The 22,895-nt window shown below is 43.8% G+C and overlaps 1 protein-coding gene across 1 annotated transcript in view; it reads left to right on the forward strand.

Moving 5' to 3' along the window:
• The window catches only part of WWC2 (WW and C2 domain containing 2), a 283,965-nt gene that overhangs the window by 169,215 nt on the left and 91,855 nt on the right, over positions 1-22,895 (forward strand). The window contains exons 3-4 of the mRNA XM_069744273.1: positions 19,086-19,289; positions 21,995-22,071. Coding sequence (XP_069600374.1) covers positions 19,086-19,289; positions 21,995-22,071 — 281 coding nt within the window. The remainder of the gene's footprint in view (positions 1-19,085; positions 19,290-21,994; positions 22,072-22,895) is intronic.

Raw genomic sequence — 22,895 nt, forward strand, 5'->3', positions numbered from 1 at the left:
TCGTGAGCACTTTTATCCCCCAAGTGCTTCACGAAAGTTTATAATGCCCGGGCGTGAAAATAAAAAATCCTATTTTTTCCACAAACATGATCGTTTAGTCCCCAATTTTTTATTTTCTCAAGGGTAAAAGGAGAAATTGGACCCCAAAAGTTGTTGTCCACTTTGTCCTGAGTACGCTTATACCCCATATGTAGGGGGGAACCACTGTTTGGGCGCATGGCAGGGCTCAGAAGGAAAGGAGCGCCGTTTGGCATTTTCAAGCTAAAATTGTCTGGAATTGAGATCAGACGCCATGTTGCGTTTGGCAAGGCTCTGATGTGCCTAAACAGTGGAAAACCCCCACAAGTGACCCCATTTTGGAAACAAGACCCTTTAAGGAACTTATCTAGATGTGTCGTGAGCACTTTTGTCCCCCAAGTGCTTCACAAAAGTTTATAATGCCCGGGCGTGAAAAAAAAAAACCCTATTTTTTCCCACAAAAATGATCATTTAGTCCCCAATTTTTAATTTTCCCAAGTGTAACAGGAGAAATTGGACCCCAAAAGTTGTTGTCCAATTTGTCCTGAGTACGCTGATACCCCACATGTGGGAGAAAACTACTGTTTGGGTACACTTCGGGGCTCGGAAGGGAAGTAGTGACGTTTTGAAAAGCAGACTTTGATGGAATGGTACGCGGACATCATGTTCTGTTTGCAGAGCCCCTGATGTGCCTGAACAGTAGAAATCCCCTACAAGTGACCCCATTTTGGAAACTAGACCTAATTTGGAACTTATCTAGGTGTGTGGTGACAATTTTGAACCCCCAAGTGTTTCACTTAAATTTATAACGCCCGGGCGTGAAAATAAAATATCCTATTTTTTCCTACAAAAATGATCATTTAGTCCCCAATTTTTAATTTTCCCAAGTGTAACAGGAGAAATTGGACGCCAAAAGTTGTTGTCCAATTTGTCCTGAATACGGTGATACCCCACATGTGGGAAAAAATACTGTTTGGGCACACGTCGGGGCTCGGAAGGGATGTGGTGACGTTTTGGAAAGCAGACTTTGATGGAATGGTCTGCAGGCGTCATGTTCCGTTTGCAGAGCCCCTGATGTGCCCAAACAGTAAAAAAAAAACCACAAGTGACATTTTGTAAACTAGATCCCCAATGAACTTACATAGATGTGCCCCCTTTTTGGAACTAATCTACTGTAAAGTAAATTAGTAGTGCATGGAGGTGTGGTACACTCTGAAGCAATCCTTCATACACAGGCCAGGTTTTTCGGGGCAGGTGTCGCATTGATAAATGGTGTCCTTGCGTATTCCCCTTTTGTAACACACTCGGCACCTTTTTTGCGACTTACCTCTTTTTGCAGTTTGCGGGACCTCCCCCGGGAAATGCTGACCTGGTACGATACGAGCACCTTCAGTTCCGGAAGTACTGGGGCCAGCTCCTTCCCTCGTGCCAAATAACAGGGCCTTAACCACTACCTCCTGGAACTGAAGGTACGACGTATCGCTGTGGCGTGCACATCGTGACAGCAGGAAAGCGTTGAGCATTGCCATTTGTACGATGTGCACGGACAGCTTTTTGTACCACACCTTGGCCTTCCTCAAAGCACTGTATGGTTGGAGGAGTTGATCGGAGAGATCAACGCCCCCCATGTTTTTGTTGTACCCCAGTACACAGTCCGGTTTGCAGACCTGTGTAGAGGTACCCCGTACAGTGCTGAGGGCACTGCCATCACCGTGTATGGTGGTCAAGAGAAGGACATCCCTCTTGTCCTTGTACTTGACCACCAGCAGGTGGTCGCTACATTGGGCTCTGCTCTCACCTTTTCTGAGCATCTGCCCAAGTAGCGTCTTTGGGAGGCCTCTCTGATTTTTGCGGACAGTACCGCAGGCTGCGGTACCTCGCGCAGAGAGGGATTTGTAGAGTGGGATGCTGGAATAAAAGTTATCAGTGTAGAGGTGATAACCTTTATCCAGCAGTGGGTGCACCAAATCCCACACTATTTTCCCACTCACTCCCAGGACAGGGGGACACTCAGGCGGTTCAATCCTGCTGTCCTTCCCCTCGTAGACTCTAAAGCTGTGGGTGTACCCTGAGGTACTCTCACACAGCTTGTAGAGTTTGATTCCATACCTGGCCCTCTTGCTGGGCAGGTATTGACGGAATCCGAGCCGCCCCTTAAAATGAACCAAGGACTCATCCACGCAGATGTCCCTTTTGGGCACGTACACTTCACCGAACTTTTTGTTGAAGTGTTCGATGACAGGCCGAACTTTGAACAGACGGTCAAAGTTGGGGTCATCTCGTGCGGGACACTGTGCATTATCGGAATAATGCAGGAACTTGTGGATGGCCTCAAAACGCGTTCGGACCATGACCATTCGGAACACTGGAGTGTTGAATAAAATATCAACACTCCAATATTGCCGAACTTCTGGCTTCTTCAGGAGCCCCATATGAAGCATCAGGCCCCAAAACTGCATCATCTCAACTGCGTCTACAGGAGACCAGTTGGAATATGATGAACCGGTGTTTTGCTCCAAAAATTGACGAGCGTACAAATTAGTTTGCTCCACCATGAGGTTAACAAAATCCTCAGAGAAAAAGACTTTGAAAAAGTCTATTTCTGTGAGACCGGTGGTGTCAAACCTGATTCCTGATTCTGCCACAAAATCAGGAATCAGTGGCTCGTAATTTTCGGGGGGCGAGGTCCATACGGGGTCCGAAGAGGGGCGCGCTGGTTCATCTTCAGGAGTGGGCCCTGCCTCATCTTCATCTTCATGAATGATGGGCACTTCTTCTGTCCTGCAGCGTCTGCGTGGCGGTTCCGCAGGGCCGGAGGAGGAAGATGAGGAGGGGGAAGAGGATGAGGAAGAGGATGAGGAAGAATCAGAAAAATAAAGAAAAGTGGGATCCTCTCCCTCGCTATCAGTGTCGGAGGCAAGGAAAGCATATGCCTCCTCCGCTGAATAGCGCTGTTGGGACGAACGGGACGAACGGGACATTTTTTTGTCAGTATGGTGCTTTTGTGTACTTTATTGGTAACTGTGTACGTGTGGGGGGATAGTGTTTGGTGCAAACTATTCTAAAAAGAAAAAGCTAAAGGAAAAAAAAAGCAAAGGGGAGAAAAAAATACCTGTGAAAGGAAAAGTCTAAAACAGCAGGCCCTAGCTCTGATAAGTGAACCGCGTCACTTATCAAATTTCGGCGCCTGCTGGGTGTACGAACGGGGATGTGGAAAAAACGCCAGGCACGAGAGCTCTGATAAGTGACACGGTTCACTTATCAGAGTTCGGCGGCTGCTGGGTGTGCGAACGGGGATGTGAAAAGGGAAGGCACAGATTAGACGCGGCGGCAGGGGGAGCGCAAGGGGATGGGGGGAAAAAAAAAAAAGAAAAGGCACAGATTAGACGCAGCGGCTGGGGGAGCGCACGGAGATGGGAAAAAGAAAAGAAAAGGGAAGGCACAAATTAAACGCGGCGGCTGGGGGAGCGCAAGGGGATGGGGGAAAAAAAAAAAGGAAAGGCACGGATTAGACGCAGCGGCTGGGGGAGCGCACGGAGATGGGAAAAAAGAAAAGAAAAGGGAAGGCACAAGTTAAACGCGGCGGCTGGGGGAGCGCAAGGGGATGGGGGGGAAAAAAAAAAGGAAAGGCACGGATTAGACGCAGCGGCTGGGGGAGCGCACAGAGATGGGAAAAAAAAAAAAAAGAAAGAAAAGGGAAGGCACAGATTACACGCGGCGGCTGGGGTAGCGCAAGGGGATGGGGGAAAAAAAAAAAGAAAAGGCACGGATTAGACGCAGCGGCTGGGGGAGCGCACGGAGATGGGAAAAAAGAAAAGAAAAGGGAAGGCACAAATTAAACGCGGCGGCTGGGGGAGCGCAAGGGGATGGGGGAAAAAAAAAAAAAGGAAAGACACGGATTAGACGCAGCGGCTGGGGGAGCGCACGGGGATGGGGAAAAAAAAAAAGAAAAGGCACGGATTAGACGCAGCGGCTGGGGGAGCGCACGGGGATGGTGAAAAAAAAAAAGAAAAGGCACGGATTAGACGCAGCGGCTGGGGGAGCGCACGGAGATGGGAAAAAAGAAAAGAAAAGGGAAGGCACAAATTAAACGCGGCGGCTGGGGGAGCGCAAGGGGATGGGGGAAAAAAAAAAAAAGGAAAGACACGGATTAGACGCAGCGGCTGGGGGAGCGCACGGGGATGGGGAAAAAAAAAAAGAAAAGGCACGGATTAGACGCAGCGGCTGGGGGAGCGCACGGGGATGGTGAAAAAAAAAAAGAAAAGGCACGGATTAGACGCGGCGGCTGGGGGAGCGCACGGGGATGGGGAAAAAAAAGTAAGCATGAGTGTTGATAGGGGAACTGCGTCACCAATCAACGCTCGGCGGCGCTAAGGGGGTGAAAAAAAAGCGAGCACGAGTGTTGATAGGTGAACTGCGTCACCAATCAACGCTCGGCGGCTGCTAAATTTGGGCACGGATACGGCGCAAGGAGGGGGATGGGAGAAGGGGGGATGGGAGAAGGGGGGATGGGAGAAGGGGGGATGGGAGAATGAATAGAGATCGGGCCGGGACCGGGGTATCAACACTTACGGTTTGTAGTCTCTCTTCTTTCTTCTCTCTTCTCTCTTCTTTCTTTAGCAAGAATTGTGGTGTCACAGGCTACTGTGGCACCACAAGTCTCAGCACAGGAGGGGATCTCGCAGCGTGACCGCTCTGAAGGAATCCTCACCAAGTGTGAGGATTCCTTCAGAGCAGTTACACAGGTCAGGGGCAGGTGAGACAGGTCACAGAGCGGTCACACCGCTGCTGTGACCTGTGATTGGTGGGATCGATGATCACATCGATCCCACCAATCAAAGAAGGCCCTGGTGACGCTGGTGTTGCTATGCACCAGCCTATGATCGGAGCTCACAGCTCCGATCATAGGCAGGTCACCAGCAGGTCACCAGCAGGTGACAGGCAGGTGACAGGCAGGTCACCGGCAGGTCACCATCAGGGCACAGCGCGGTCACACCGCTGCTGTGCCCTGTGATTGGCGCGATCGACGATCACATCGATCGCGCCAATCAGACTAGAAGGATGCCGGTCCAGAGGCAGGGAACAGGGGGCTGCAGAGCGCGCAGGTAGGCAGGACACAGCGGCGGTAACAGCGGCGGTAACACCGCCGCTGTGTCCTGCGATTGGCGCGATCGATGTGATCGTCGATCGCGCCAATCAGCGTTGAATGCTCCGGAGCCATGGCAGGGGATCCGGAGCCATGGTCCGGGGCTGCAGAGCGCGCAGGGACAGGCAGGGCACAGAGCGGTAACACCGCCGCTGTGCCCTGCGATCGGCGCGATCGATCGATCTCGATTGCGCCAATCCTGGGGGGGTGTGGGCCCATGCCTGGCACTGCCAGGCACTGGCCTAGGATCGAGTACATCGGTACTCGATCCTAGGCTGGGACCTCACTGTTTCAGCCAAATTGATTGGCTGAAACAATGAGAAAGGCTGCGATTGGCTGCTCAGAATTGAGCAGCCAATCACAGCGATCGGGAGGCCGGGGGGGCGGCGACAGGCCCTAGGATGCCGACACCATCTTCCTGCAGGTAAGATGGCGTCGGAATTTTAATGCGATCACTGCGACTTAAGTCGCAGTGTCGCATTAAAGGGCATGACGTACTATTCCGTCCTTGGGAAGTAAAGCCCACCCCACATGGACGGAATAGTACGTCTGATGGCAGAAAGGGGTTAAAGGGGTATTCCTATCTCCAAGATCATAGCCCAATATTTAGTAGTGTAATAATAATAATATTGGGAAGTACCTCCAATTAGAAATGTACCATCGTTTTTCTGATTCACTTTGTCTCTCCTTAATAAATAATAATCTTTATTTTTATATAGCGCTAAGGCTACGTTCACACTAGCATTATGCTAGTTTGCGTCGGGTTTGCGTCGGGCGACGCAGCGGCGACGCATGCGTCATGCGCCCCTATATTTAACATGGGGGACGCATGCGTTTTTGTTTGTCGCGTTGTGCGACGCATGCGTCTTTTTTGCCGCAAGCGTCGGACCAAGAAAACGCAACAAGTTGCATTTTTCTTGCGTCCAAATTTCAGCAAAAAACGACGCATGCGTCGCAAAACGCAGCGTTTTTGCGTGCGTTTTGGTGCGCGTTGCGTCGCCGACGCAGCGGCGCACAACGCTAATGTGAACGTAGCCTTACATATTCCGCAGCGCTTTACAGACATTATCATCGCTGTCCCCAATGGGGCTCACAATCTAAATTCCCTATCAGTATGTCTTTGGAATGTGGGAGGAAACCGGAGAACCTGGAGGAAACCCACGCAAACAAACAAACAAAATTCTTGCAGATGTTGTGCTTGGTGGGATTTGAACCCAGGACTCCAGCTTTGCAAGGCTGCAGTGCTAACCACTGAGCCACCATGTTGCAACACCCTTGTGTGTCCATGCTGCAGTCTCCGGGCTGATCAGTAACGTAGACCACTAGCTTTTCGCATGGACTTTCCCCCCCCTTTTTTTTTGCCTCTTTTTTTCACCACATTCGTGCATACATGCATCCTACAGTCGTTTGAGTGGTGGTCGGTGACGCACATCACTGATAGGCATCTGCTTGTTTTAATTTTTTTTTCTGTATGTGAAAAAAGAATAAAAAACAAATTGATTAGTAATGTCTACTACAGTATATATATTTTTTTTTTTTTACTGAAGTTAGTCAGGGTTAGTTTTTGTGTTTCTTTTACCGACATCCATTTAGTAAAGTTTTTTTAATTTTAACAAATTTTTATTTTTTATTTTTCTTTCTAGATTCTTTCTTTTTCTTTTTTTCCCTTCTAAATAAAAAAAACTTTACACCAAACACTCGCAACACACAGATACCGCATGCCTGAAAAAATGTCCCACTCGTTCCAATCACGATATTCAGCGGAGGAGGCATACGCCTTCCTTACCTTTTGACACTGATAGTTAGGGAGAGGACCACCTACCTTTATTTTTCATACTCCACCTCCTCTGCCACAAGTTATTCTGAACCGCCACACAGACACCCCATGACGAAAAATGAACCAGTGCCCACAGTTACTGACTTTGTATGGACCTCAACCCCCGAAGATTCAGTCACTGATTAATTATTTTTGTGACGCCATCAGGAATGAAATTTTACACCACAGACATCACAGAAATAGACAAATTTGTTCGTCCATCAATTTTTGCACAACAAAAAATGCTCTTTGTTTTCTGACTGGACCTCTGTAAATGCAGTAGAAAAGATGATGTTTTGGTGCCTGGTTCTTCACATTGGGGAACAGATAGGGCAATCAGTCACAAAGACAGGAATCGTCGAACAGTGTGCTGCCTACCTGGTGCTCGAGTCCAACACATCGCTGATCGGGTTGACAGATTACTGGGAGAGGCTGGCGAGGACCCAGCGGTCATGGTGCACATTGGCACTAAGTGACAAAGTTAGAGGTAGATAGAAGGTCTTTAAAGACAATTTCAGGGAATTAGGCTGCAAGCTTAAAGCAAAAACCTCCAAGGTGGTATTTTCTGAAATACTGCCTGTGCCACGCCAGAGAGGCAATGGGAGATTAGGGAGGTTAATAAGTGGCTCAAGAATTGGTGTAGGAAGGAGGGGTTTGGGTTCCTGCAGAACTGGGTCGACTTCTCAGTTGGCTACAGGCTCTACGCTAGGGATGGACTGCACCTCAATGGGGAAGGTGCAGCTGTGCTGGGGGAGAAAATGGCTAGAAGGTTGGAGGAGTGTTTAATCTAGGGATTGGGGGGAGGGTATTCATTTTATAGGAGGGGAAGATAGTGCAGATAGTGACCTGGGCACAAATAAGGAAGATGGGGGTGACAGTGGCATGGGGGGTGGGGTTAGAACAGTTAATAATTTAAGAAAGAATAGAGGTACAGAGAGATGCATAAAATGTATGTATACTAATGCCAGAAGCCTCGCCAATGAAATGGAGGAATTAGAATTAATTTTGTTGGAGCATAATTATGACATGGTGGGGATATCTGAGACATGGCCGGATGAGAGCCATGACAGGGCTGTAAACTTGCAGGGCTATAGTCTATTCAGAAATGACCGAACGGATAAGCGAAGGGGAGGTGTGTGTTTATATGTAAAATCATCCTTAAAACCCATCCTGCGTGATAATATACTGTATATGAATTTAATGAAAATGTAGAGTCGCTGTGGGTGGAGATAAGGGGAGGGGGAAAAAATAATAAATTACTGATAGGGGTCTGTTGTAAGTCCCCCAAAAATAATGGAAGCAATGGAGAATATCCTCGTAAAGCAAATAGATGAAGCTGCGACTCAAGGTGAAGTCATTATTATGGGGGACTTCAACTACCCTGAAATAGATTGGGGAACAGAAACCTGCAGTTCCAGCAAAGGTAATAGGTTTTTGACAACTATGAGAGACAATTACTTTTCACAACTGGTTCAGGACCCAACAAGAAGGGGGGCACTGCTAGACCTAATATTAACCAACAGGCCAGACCGCATATCAAATATAAAGGTTGGGAGTCTCTTGGGTAATAGTGATCATAAAATAAGTTTTCATGTATCCTTTAATAAGATGTGTAATAGAGGGGTTACAAGGACACTAAACTTCAGGAGGGCAAATTTCTAATGGATGAGAGATGATCTTGGAGCAATTAACTGGGACGATATCCTGAGACATAAAAATACACAAAGAAAATGGGAGACGTTTATTAGCATCCTGGTTAGGACCTGTGCACAGTATATACCGTATGGGAATAATAGTAATCATACTACCCCGACCCTAAACCTCAAAAGGGAATGGGCCACACTTCTTACGCCATGAAGACTCTCTAGCCAGGAAATCCATCATATGGGAATAAACATATTAGAAATAGGTGGAAACCAATATGGCTAAATAGAGCTGTAAGGGGCGCAATAAGTGACAAAAAGAAAGCATTTAGAGAATTAAAGGAAGTGGGTAGTGATGGTGCATTAAAGGGAAGGTACCGCGTTTGTAGGTCATTAATAAATCACTGTAATGTAGCATAACGTGCTGCTATAAGCAAGTTTGAAATGCCTGTGAAACAGATTTCATGTGTTATATGAGTTTAAAGAATGCACTGGGGGCTGACATCTTGGTTTTGCAGCAGTAGCAGGGCACTATCAGTGTCAGATTACGGCACCCCATGGACATAGGGTCAGCGCCGGTCTATTATCTCCTATCTGTAACATTGCAGCAGCATTAGCAGTGAGCTGGGCACGCCTCTGTGGGCTGCACAACTCACTGCTGTAGGTGTGACTAGCTGCCATTTTATTATAGCCCTGTGCTATCTGCCGAGCTCCACTTACTCTCTATCGCAGGACAGAAGAAGCGCTCACTGCTCCTCTGTACTCCAGGCAGGCACACGTCCTCTACTCTCGCACGCTGCCCTGTGTGCTTCTCCTGCTCTGTCTCCCCCTCACACACAGTCCCTGTGATCTCTGGTAAGCTGCACTCACGGCCTGCAGAGAGGGATGTGACACCTGGAGAGAGAGAGCAGGGCAGCTGACAGGGATTAAGGTGGGGGAAAGGGGATGGCAAGAATGTTATTCACAAAAAATGCTGCTGAGCCCACTGTGTTCTGCTCCTCTGAAAACAAGCTGTGCATCTGATGCAGTAACTGCTGGTGATAGCAGGTCACAGGGCAGTCACACACAAAATGGTGCTGCCCTGTGATGCTGCTCTTCATTCTTACTGTTAGCAGCAAAATTGGGGCAGTAACTGCTGACATCACCATTTCCCTCCACTTTTGGGTGGTCTAATATTCCTGGGGCAGAGCTGCTAAATTTTACTATAGCTGCTTGAGGTCTAAAACGGAAAATGCTCCCCCTAGTGGTAAATATGTATATTTGTAGAAAAATATATAATATTTTTCCTATAGAAATGTTTGCAAACAGTGCAAACATTGCATTAATACATTTTAATTATTATTTTAAGCTTAATTTCACAAAAAAACAAAATACAAGAAAACTGGTGGCACCTTCCCTTTAAATAAATACAGAAAATTAAATAAATTCTGTAAAAAGCAAATCAAGGCAGCTAAGATTGAGACAGAGAGACTCATTGCCAGAGAGAGTAAAAATAATCCCAAAATATTCTTTAACTACATAAATAGTAAGAAACTAAAAAATGATAGTGTTGGCCCCTTAAAAATAGTCTGGGTGAAATGGTGGATGAGGATGAGGAAAAAGCCAATATGCTAAATTACTTTTTTTCAACAGCATTTACACTAGTCTAGTCTAGTGATAAAAATTCCCCATTAAATGTCACCTGCTTAACCCAGCAGGAAGTGCGGCGGCATCTAAAAATCACTAAAATTGACAAATCTCCGGACCCAGATGGGATACACCCCCGAGTACTGCAGAAATTAAGTACAGTCATTGATAGACCATTATTTTTAATCTTTAAAGACTCCATAATAACAGGGTCTGCATCACAGGACTGGCGTATAACAAATGTGGTGCCAGTATTCAAAAAGGGGACAAAAACTGAACTCGGAAATTATAGGCCAGTAAGCTTAACCTCTACTGTGGGTAAAATCCTGGAGGGCATTCTAAGGGACGCTATACTGGAGTATCTGAAGAGGAATAACCTCATGGCCCAGTATCAGCATGGGTTTACTAGAGATTGTTCCTGTCAGACTAATCTGATCACTTTCTATGAAGAGGTAAGTTACAGACTGGACCAAGGGAACCCAGTGGACGTAGTGTATATGGACTTTTCAAAAGCTTTTGATACGGTACCACACAAAAGGTTGATACATAAAATCAGAATAATGGGGATAGGGGAAAACATGTGGAAGTGGGTTAAGAGCTGGCTCAGGGATAGGAAACAAAGGGTGGTTATTAATGGAGCACACTCGGACTGGGTCGCGGTTAGCAGTGGTGTACCACAGGGGTCAGTATTGGGCCCTCTTTTTAACATATTTATTAATGACCTTGTAGGGGGCATACAGAGTAGAATTTTAATATTTGCAGATAGCTCTAAACTCTGCAGGGTAATCTATACAGAGAAGGACAATTTTATTTTACAGGAGGATTTATGTAAACTAGAAGCTTGGGCTGATAAATGGCAAATGAGCTTTAATGGGGATAAATGTAAGGTCATGCTCTTGGGTAGAGCAAATAAGATGTATAATTATGTGCTTAATTGTAAAACACTGGGCAAATCAGTCAATGAAGAAGACCTGGGTGTATGGGTGGGCGACAAACTCACATTTAGTGACCAGTGTCAGGCAGCTGCTACAAAGGCAAATAAAATAATCGGATGCATTAAAAGAGGCATAGATCCTCATGAGGAGAACATAATTTTACCTCTACAAGTCACTTGTGCGACCACACTTAGAATACTGTGCACAGTTCTGGTCTCCGATGTATAAGAAAGACATAGCTGAACTAGAGCGGGTGCAGAGAAGAGCGACCAAGGTTATTAGAGGACTGGGGGATCTGCAATACCAAGATAGGTTATTACACTTAGGGCTATTTAGTTTGGAAAACGAAGGCTAAGGGGTGATCTTATTTTAATGTATAAATATATGAGGGGACAGTACAAAGACCTTTCTGATGATCTTTTTACTTGTAGACCTGAGACTGAGAAAAGGGGGCATCCTCTACGTCTGGAGGAAAGCAGGTTTAAGCATAATCACAGACGTGGATTCTTTACTGTAAGAGCAGCGAGACTATGGAACGCTCTGCCGTATGATGTTTTAATGAGTGATTCATTACTATAATTTAAGAGGGGACTGGATGCCTTTCTTGAAAAGCATAATGTTACAGGTTATATACACTAGTTTCCTTGATAGGGCGTTGATCCAGGGAACCAGTCTGATTGCCGTATGTGGATTCGGGAAGGAATTTTGTTCCCCAATGAGGAGCTTACTCTTTGCCACATGGGTATTTTTTTGCCTTCCCCTGGATCAGCATGTTAGGGCATGTTAGGTTAGGTTAGGCTATGGGTTGAACAAGATGGACTTAGTCTTCCTTCAACTTTAATAACTGTTACACAGGGTTAGTAAGGAAGCCAAAACTTCAGCAATATTAGTGTGTTGATGTTTTATACAACACTAGACTGTTCTGCATGCCTATGACCCATAAACTATTTGAGGCAATCAACAATTTTTTGAATTGCAATGATAATGCACCGTGTCCTCCCTGAGATGACCCGAACTTTGATCGACTTTTCAAAGTTCAGCTGGTCATTGATCTCTTCAGCAACAAATTTGCAAAAGTGTACGTTGCCCAAAGGGTAAAGGGACATCTACTTGTATTAGTCTCTAATACATTTCAAAGGGAGGCTCAAATTCCATCAGTACCTGCCCACTAAGAGGACTGGGTACAGAATGAAACTCTACAATCTGTTATCCAAGAAGTATCGTTTCTCCTTGCGGAGATCGACATGCTAAGCATGCCAAGATGAGGAAACTTAAAGCCGCAATGCTCCTCTGGGTAATATGCTAATTATGCAAATTGTCTCTTCAGAGAGGAAGAGAGCTAGAACTCTAGTGCCACCTATTGGAAGGTAGCAATCCTTTAACGAGCCTTGTCACATGACTTAGGATAATAGCCAAGCCAGAATCTCAATTTGCAGACTGTGTTTCGGGGTACTGCCCCTCGTCAGTGCAAAGCGGAGTTCTGGTTTGGTTGTGTGAGAGGCGTCTGACCGTTATCCAAGAAGTATTGTTTGCTAAGCATGTCTCACATGCGACAGTACCTGAGGTTACACCCACAGGTTTAGAGTTTATGAAGGGAAGGACACCTAGATTCAACCCCTTGAATATCCCCCTGTCCTGGGGTGAGTGGGGAAATTGTGTGGGATTTGGTGCCCTTACTGCTGTATTAAGGTTAAATAACTTTTATACCAGAATCCCACTCTTCAAGTCCATCTCTGCGTGAGCAAAAATCAGAAAGGCCTTTCTAAGACTCTAATTTGGCAGCTGCTCAGAAAGGGTGAGAGCAGAGCCCAGTGTAGCGACTACATGCTGGTGGTCAAGTACAAGGACAAGAGGAATGTCCTTTTCTTGTCCACCTTACATTATATTGGCAGCAACCCCACCGCTGTACGAGGTTCCTCTACACAGGTCATTAAACCAGACTGTGCCCTAAGGTACAGCAAGACCGTGAAAGGGGGGGTTGATTTCTCTGATCAAGTCCTCCAGCCTTATAGTGCCATGAAAAAAACTAAGGTGTGGTACAAGAAGCTGGACATGCTCATCGTACAGATGGCGATGTATAATGCTTACATGCTATAGCGTTGTGCTTGCCAGACCGTTGCAAACCTTCAGTTCCTGGAGGTAGTGATCATGGCCCTAATCTTTGGAAGTCAGGAAGGAGCAGGCCCCAGAACTTCCGGAACTGATGGTGCTCGTTTGGTACCAGGGCAACATTTCCCCGGTGAGGTCCTTGAAACCACAAAGAAAGGAAGGCTGTAAAAGAGGTGACAAGTGTGTTACAGAAGGAAGATAAGAAAGGACAGCACTTATCAATGCGACACCTGCCCTGTGTATAAAAGAATGCTTCAAACTATCTCACATCCATGGACTACTAAATTCTTTTCTGTCTTGCACAACTTACTGTACATATGCCAACCATTATGCATGCTATACAACTTCCGTATGCCAACCTGACTTGTGCTACACAAGCTCTCGTATACCAACCTGACATGCACTACACAACTTGCGTATGCCTACCTGATGCGCTCTGCACAACTTGCGTATGCCAACTGACGTGCTCTGCACAACTCGCGTATGTCAATCCGACGCGCTCTGCACAGCTCACGTATGCCAACCTGACGCACAATGCACAGCTCGTGTATGCCAATCTGAAGCACTCTACAAAAGTGATATGATGCTCCTTCTCTTAGGAGCCCTGTTGTGTGCCCAAACAGTAGTTTACACGCACATATGGAGCATTGGCGTACTCAGGAGAAAATGCAAAAATATTAAAAATTAACACATTTTGGGGTCCATTTTCACCCATTACCCTTGAGAAAATAAAATAATTGGGTTTTTTGTGAAAAAGTTACTTTTTCATTTTAGCCTTCCACATTGCTTCAGTTCCTGAATAAACTTCATAAAAATAGCATAAAAATTAAACGTTTGAAAATTGCGAAATTTTCAGTTTTCACCAATTTTTTTTTTCTTTTGCACAAATAAGCGCAAGTTATATCAAACAAATGCCACTATCAAGAAGTACAATGTCTCACAAAAATAATCTCAAAATCAGCGTGAGCTGTTAAAGCATTCCAAAGCTATTACCTTATAAAGTGACACTGGTCAGAATTTTTAAAATTTTAAAGGGGTTTATTGTAAGATGTGAACTTTCCAGTGATGAGTTTACTCATCGTTACTTATTATTAAGCCAAACACTGCAATATTGATTGCTAATATTTTTAGTGTTATGATGTCATTCTCTAATTTTTATTTTTGGAAAATGTTTAGAAAAATCCAGTTATTTAAAAAAAAAAAACCCGTGTGACTGGAGCTGTAATGGAACTTGTTTACTGAAGCTCCATTCTTTCATGTGTGAATGCTGAAGACCAACCAAGCGCTGTGCTTGGCCATTTCTGGCAGTCCCAGAATGAATGGAGCAGCATGAATAGAGATATCGCCCCAACTTGAATATATAACTTTGGCTTTTTAGGAAGCCAACAAATTTACATATTCTTTCAGACAGATCTAGCAAGGTCTAGAAGCATTATTTATAAATTACTTCTCAATGAATAATGAGATTAATTGTAGTATGATGGTACTTGAGTACTACAGTATGGTGGCTAAATGAGCTTCGTTGACTTGAAGCACTGAATACAAGGGCCACATTTGCCTAATTTTGTATTTTGTTTAGTTTTTCCTTTTTCTTTTTTTTCCCTTCTCTTTCTTTTCTCCCTTCTTTCTTTCCTTTTCTTCTCCCTACCCTTTCTTTCCTTTTTCCCTTCTCTCCCTCCTGGAAATTTTCAAATATGTCAATCAAGACACTACTGCACTCTATGCACTCAAAAAAAACACACAAAAATTGAGCTTGGATTTAAGTTGGTATACATGCAACACATAAACCCATGATGATGTTGGCCGTTAAACAGACAGAACCTACAAGAAACAAAATGGACATAAACCCTGTTGTAATTAAATAAGTAAAAAACAAAAGTGCATTTTAAATAACATGGGGTTCTTGGTAAACACTGTTTTTGCTCAAAAGAGCATAAAAGCCATTCCACCATTGGCAAGGTGACCCCATTTGGGATGGTCCTACACTGTCTAATATTAAAAACCGTGCTATGTGTCAAAGTTGACCTTAATTTAATAAGGAAAAGGACCTGGTCCCAAACTGTGGACACCAGCCATGGGAAGCTATTTAAAGGGAACCTGTCAGCAGGATTGTGCACAGTAACCTACAGACAGTGTCAGGCTGGCGCCGTTATACTGCTTAAGATGATTCCTTGGTTGAATAAATCCATCTTGTGGTTGTTGTTTAATCTTTATTTTCAGTTTTTAGTAAATTATATGCTCGTGCCCCGTGGCGGGCCATTCATAATGCAGACTGCTGACAGGTCAGTGATCCCTCACTGGGCAGGTTACTGAGCACAATCCTGCTGACAGGTTCCCTTTAAATTTAATATCCAGCTCAAGGAAGGGAGGACACCCCCTGTCTTGCACAAAATGTAAAAATAAAAATAAAAAATAAAAAGGTTTTGAGTTGGAATACATGCAGCACATAAATGCATGTTCACATTGGCCATTAAACAGGCAAACCCTCCAAGAAGCAAAATGATCATATACCCTGCTGTACCTAAAGGTGTGGCCTCCCTTCTTTGAGCTGGATATAAATAGCTTCCCATGGCTGATGGGAAGGCTTTTATCCTAATTTGATCAAAAACCGTGTTTACTAAGAACCTTATATTATTTAAATGCACTTTTGCATTTTCCTTATTTAGTTACAGCAGGGTGTATGATCATTTTCTTTCTTGTAGGTTTTGACTGTATGCAACCAGTAGTGCTCAACTTACATGGGTACGTTTTCTCTGGTTTGGCTCATAATTGGGGCTGTCTAAAAGATCATATTTGCAATGCTGGTCAAAATGAATTTTCTTAACTCCCCGAGCTATTACTCTTAGGCAGGATTTATTATCAGAAGCATAAAGTTACGAAAAGCAGTAGCTGATACTTATAAAATTAATGAAACCTATAGCTGATTTAATGTAATCTATATTTCCTGGCAAATTACCCGTGTTATAGCTATCTCCTCAATGTCTGTGCCGCCCTTTGTGCAGTAGTTTTCATTTAACACACATGATGTGGCGTGTGATTACTGTCCTTGTTGTCAAAGGCTTATAAAGCGGCTCCACCATTCTGGTGTAAATCATTAGATCTCTGCATGGACCCTGTAATAGAGATGGATGTTTTGTGGAGCCCTGGGGTATTCTGTATCTCTCTCTATAGGGAAACACATTGCTGAGATTGCTTGCTGAATACTGAAATTGTTAGCATCTAGACAGATTAACTGTTTTTTTTTCTTTACCGCTCATGAAATAGGATGGAAATAATGTCTTTATATTTCATTACATTATATCAGCCGTTCTGGACCCAACAAGGCCCTGAAATTCCCTGTTCAGCAATACCTATATCCATTTTTGTAGACCTTTCTATAATGTATGAAGAAAAGAGCACAATACTGTGGAAAGCTATGTCTACCCTTTTCCTTTGCAGAATCCTTTTCCAAATGCTCAAACTCTGAAAACATACCCTTAGACTAGGTTCACAATGATTTTTTTTTTTTTTTTTTTTTTTTTTTAGGAGTGTCTTGAATCCGATTTGCTCCGGAATCCTCCTTTTAAAGACTGCTTCAAATGCTAAAAATTAGATTCTCAGGAACCAGGCCAGCAGCTACATCAGTATTTTGTGGTTTCTAGATCCTGCAAACCACCTCCAACTGCATTCCCCCGCTCCTCTTTAGATTATCCGCTCTAGTGTGACATTGTTGTGCCGTGACACAGGTGACGTCGTGCCAAAAGACGCAGCACGGTGGCTCAGTGATTAGCACTGTTGCTTTGTAAGTTCTCCCCATGTTTTGTTTGGGTTTCCTCCAGGTTCTCTGGTTTCCTCTCACTCCAAAGACATACTGATGGGGAATTTAGATTGTGAGCCCCAAAAGAGACAGTGATGGTAATGTCTGTAAAGCCCTGCCGAATATGATGGTGCTATATAAGTCCAGCATAAATAAGAGCCGCAGATGTTGGGAGGTAAACTGTGGTTCACTGGGCCCATTGTCTGGCAGCAATAGATTACTGATGTGGCCATAAGGCTGGGTTCCGGAAATTGGTTTGCACCAACTCTGTAAATGCTTTTTTTTTTTTTTTTTTTTTTTAAATGAAAAATCCATTTTCCTGTTCACATTATTTATTTATTTTTTTTTTTTTTACTTTTTCTTTTTTTTCTGGCTACGTTTTGAAAACCTCACAGTGGGAAAAGTGTAAAGTCATTTTGTATTAATGACGGAGCTTGTATTTGAAATTACTTCAGTTGCATTCACCTCATTATTATCTCTGAAAATATTGAATATTGGAAAGTGTTCTTACTGTTGAATCTAACGCTTCCAAGTCCTTTGAACTGATTTGTGCCTTTCACCGAGGCTTCTCTCATGTAGGACAAGAGTGATAAGCTACATTTTGGTTTGTTGAGGTGACTATAGATACAGGCATGCTTTGATATTGTTTTCTATACCGTCCTTCACCTCGAGTAGTACTTAATCGGGTTTTTAGGTGGCCATACCTACCCCTCCCTTATGTTGCACGATAATGTGGGTGCTACTGTATGGGAGTCTGCTATACGTTCATGCTTTATTTTTTGTATGCAATGAACTAATCATCTTCTATAATTAGCCCATAAAGTGCCCTGTAGTTTTGCCTGCACCTTATGATATCACCTAGAATTTGCTATAAAAACTGTTGGAGGAAAATAGCGCAGTAGGGTTTTATCCGAGATTAAGCAGTCAATGCAAGGTAAAAGCACTCACCACACGTAGCTTAAGACAAGCATTGGAGAGAATCGCTGCCGCAGATCCACGAGGGACCGGCCATTGAGAATACAATGTAGGAGAACGTGGTCAAATTCTGCGCTGCTGAATCATGTAGTCCGAAGGTATTTTTAAAAGTGGTCTTTATTCATCGTGTTTGAGTTCAGGTACCTGAACTGTCTGTCTATTTAAAGATTTTTCTGACCAACGACATTCTTATGTGGTATTTCCTGATGGAGTTCTTTGAAACTCAGAAACGCGTTGACTAAAGATCACTTTTAATAATACCTTTTGGACTACATGATTCAGCAGCGCAGAACTTGACCACGTTCTCCTACATTGTATTATCACCTACGATTTAGCAGATGGGGTACCTTATCACTACAGTGAATGCTATCGGGGGACCAGACAGAGCCAATACATGCAAAATTGGCTACAAAATTTCAGCCAGGTCATGGTGTTTCAGAGAAAACCATACTTAAAAAGCAACACGGCAGACGAGTTGGACAGACGGGTCCTTTACTGCTTTTCACCACCTGCTACCCTGCAGTGATAGGTCTCCCTGCATGCATGTATGGGGTGATACCTCTCCAAGGGAACGCGTGGTGGGAAGCCTCCAGGAACCCACCTGTCCAACTAATCTCCCGTGCGGCTTGGTCCCTGGTGGCTTTTGTTTCCTGAAGTGGATTTCTCTTGAAAAATGCCCAATATTTTTCTGCTTCCAATATAGATCCTAGACTAACACTTCACCCATGTTTGTTTGGCAGCAAGGAGGAGAACATGTGATATGAATAGCTGTGTAAGACCCTTTATTGTAATGAAGCAAGATTGATAGATTTCCACGGAGACGTGATCTGTGTACACCGGAGTCCATTAATATACAAGTACTGTTGGCCGCCGAACACAGGATTTACTACATGAATGTGTAGATTCTTAAGATTCTTTTCATGACAATTTCTGCAATTAGCCCTTGGAATCCTATCCTGTAATCACTAAAATATTTGCATAAATGATTGCCCTAATTAGAATTTTATATGTTTTCCTTTAGAAACCACACAGATAGAGGATCCCCGTAAGTTATGGAGGAAAGAACAGGAGCGGATGCTGAAGGACTACCTAATGGTGGCACAGGATGCTCTAAGCACTCAGAAGGAGCTCTACCATGTGAAGGAGCAGCGGTTGGCTCTTGCCCTGGATGAGTACGTGAGGCTCAACGACGCTTACAAAGAAAAATCCAGTTCACGTACCAGTCGTAAGTATGCGGTGTATTAATCGAATATTGTAAATGACGAACTGTACTCCGAAGCCAATTAAAGGAATGTGTCAGCATCTTTTTGCTATGTAATCGGAGAGGGGCAATTATCCCTCACTTACTAGGCGGTGTGCTGTTGTCTCAATAAAATCAGTATTTTATCAGCAGAAGATTATTGTTATTATTATTATGGTCCGTTAACATGGACCAATTGGCATCATGATACGATTTGTAAACTTTTATTATCGATTTTAGCAATCATTTGCCTATTTACACAGGCAGACCAAAGAAAACTATGCGCAGTGAGCGATCTATATGTGATCAGTGCACAGAGCTTCCATAATTCTCGACAGCGCGATACCTGTTTACATAGGACGATTCCGCGCCAAGATTGATGATCTTTTATGTTTACAGGGCAAGAAAATCGTGAAGCAGTGTTTTTTTTAGCACTGCTCATTAACTCTTAGGGTACCGTCACGCAGTGACATTTTGATCGCTACGATGGCACGATTCGTGACGTTCCAGCGATATAGTTACGATATCGCAGTGTCTGACACGCTCCTGCGATCAGGGACCCCGCTGAGAATCGTACGTTGAAGCAGATCGTTTGAAACTTTCTTTCGTCATCTAGTGTCCCGCTGTGGCGGCATGATCGCATGGTGTAACAAAGGTGTGCACGATATCGTATACGATGTGCGCATAGTAACCAACGGCTTCTACATCGCACATACGTCATGAAATTATCGCTCCAGCGTCGTACATTGCAAAGTGTGACAGCAGTCTACGACGCTGGAGCAATATTGTTACGATGCTGGAGCGTCACGGATCGTGCCGTCGTAGCGATCAAAATGCCACTGTGTGACGGTACCCTTAGCTTACAATGTAAATGCATCCTTAGGCCACATTCACATGTTCAGTATTTGGTCAGTATTTTGCATCAGTATCAGTAAGCCAAAACCTGTTGGGGGTGAAAAATACAGAAGTGGTGATGTGTTTGTATTATACTTTTCCTCTAATTGTTCCACTCCTGATTTTAATTATGCAAATTGTCTCTTCAGAGAGGAAGAGAACTAAACTCTAGTGCCACCTATTGGAAGTAGCAATCCTACAAATCAATGTTAACCCTTTAACGAGCCTTGTCACATGACTTAGGATAATAGCCAAACCAGAATCTCAATTTGCAGACACTGTGTTTCGGGGTACTGCCCCTCCTCAGTGCAAAGTGGAGATCTGGTTTAGCTGTGTAAGAGGCGATGCTTTTTGGACTCCTGATTTTGGCTTACAAATACTGATGTAATATACTGACCAAATACTGAACGTGTGAACATGACTTTAGTCAACTGTGTATGTAACCCTGCCCTCACCACTGATTATCATCTTTCAGTAAATGTACAGTGTACACAGAAAGCTGCCAATTCGCATTCTAACCACTGCTTGATCTGCACTAGAGAAAACGGGGATTTATATAACAAATCCTGCCCCCCGGTAAACAAAGTGATACATCACTGGATTCAGAGTCTCTAACGCTACATCATGCTACTGTCAGATCTGATAACAAAAACTGGTGACAGATTTCCCGTTAAGAGCCCTATCACCCAGCCTTGTCGGCTCTACTGCTATGGGCTGATGATGCGCAAGTACCCTGAAACCCGTGTCTGCAAATGTATTATTTGGTTGTTGACATTGACTTTTAGGATTGTTACTATTATTAGGTGGCACGATTGTTCCTATTCTCTTCCTCTCTATGCCGCTTATGCAACACAATATATCACATTTTATCCATACACGATGGTCTAGGTTATCAACACAATTTATGTCAGAACCTCATTTGTATGTAATGTCAAGTAGCTTTTTAAATACTTAGCTTTGCTTTACGCATCTTGTGCTGATCTTTACAGACATCACCGTTGAGTTACCCACAATAGTGAGGATACAATTACATGGAACAGTTTCTTACTATAACCATTACCCTCTGACCTCCATGCACAGGATTAAGTCCGAACATTGCAACTTTTGTGCACATTTAGAAAGAACAGTGCTGCACTCGTATTCCTCCTTAGCAAATGATGCTTTTATTTGTTATAGTAGATCTATCCTTTTTACATTAGGAGTTAATGTTACAACCATTGCTCTGTGACATCCCCACTTTTTTTTATGTTTTTGTATCAAATTATGTAAAAATGTGGCCCACACATCCGCCTCCAGTATTAAAGGGATGTCTGGGTAAAAAGAAAAAGGAGCCTTGGATCTGTGAAAAATTACAAACTAATTTATAGTCTCCTACCAGCACCTACTATGATGTAGCCCTGGGCGCTCCGTGGTCTGCACGGCAGCAGGACCACTGCGGCCTGTGATTAGCTGCAGCGGTCAGGTGACTTTTCCAGCAAGGCATGAGAAAAACATCAAATGATGCACTACTCCATCTGACAGCGGTTTTGCTGCTAGTGGAGCAGTGACATCTCTCCGTGTCATTGCTGATCACTGAGCAGTCTGTGCGTGATCCAAGTAGGAATAAGTTTGTCTATTTTGCCCAAATTATGCAGTTTACCTAAGATAACCAGTGTTATATGGCGGCTGTTACTACACTGCGCTGTAAATACTCTGACGTCCATTTTTGACATTAGTAAAAATTGGCAGAATTTGACTTGACTTACCTATTCTGTATGGAACCTTTTTGATTGATCTTGTTTATTTTATAATTTTAGTATTTTCAGGCTCATCGTCAAGTACAAAGTATGACCCTGATATTCTTAAAGCAGAAATCTCCACCACAAAAGTCAGGGTAAGGGTTCTAAATATACATGTTTCTATGGTTACTTATTTTTCCCGTTAATTGCTTGATTTCAATGTAAATTGCACTTGTAGAACACAAAGCATTAATAGCAATCCTGCAGCAAACTGCTTAATTGTGTATTAAAGGCTTTATAAAATATTAATATATCCTGTAATGGTACTATTGTTTAGATATGGAGACTAGGGGTATAGATAAAACATTACAGGAAAAAGGCCATAATTACCAATACCTGGTCATAATAACCATCTACTGCAGGATGCACAGACGACCATGATACAATCATTCTGTGTGTTTCTGTGATGCTAACCCCCCATGGTAGGTGTGTGTCATGGCTGTTCATCAGTATATTACATCTGTGCTATCTCCGCATTTATAATGTGGGCCACCGCATCCGTCACATTAATAGTATTGGTAAGTACCGGTATGTCTTTTTTTGTGTCCTGTAATGTTGTTTAGATATATTCTTTGCACTGAACTGAATAAGGAATGGAGTCAACATGCAATTTGGTCTATGAGCAGGATACAGACTAGAATCCTTTTGCACAATAGTTGTCAACATTTCACTATAATCCTTCGTAGGGCGCAGTCAGATGGCCGTATAACATGGGTGACGATCAGAGGCGTAGCTAGGGTTTTGGTCCGGGGGGGCGAAGCTTCTGAGTGGGCCCCTAACCAGGTAACTTTGATTACAACTCGGTGATGCGCCCTAATAGTGGAGGAGATCCTCAGCATATGACCGCGCTGTTACTGAAAATAATCTCTATATAACAACCAATATGGATATTACCGCCATGGTCAGTGGTAGATACCAG

The sequence above is a fragment of the Ranitomeya imitator genome, chromosome 1 (assembly GCF_032444005.1).
Source record: "Ranitomeya imitator isolate aRanImi1 chromosome 1, aRanImi1.pri, whole genome shotgun sequence".
NCBI lineage: Eukaryota > Metazoa > Chordata > Amphibia > Anura > Dendrobatidae > Ranitomeya > Ranitomeya imitator.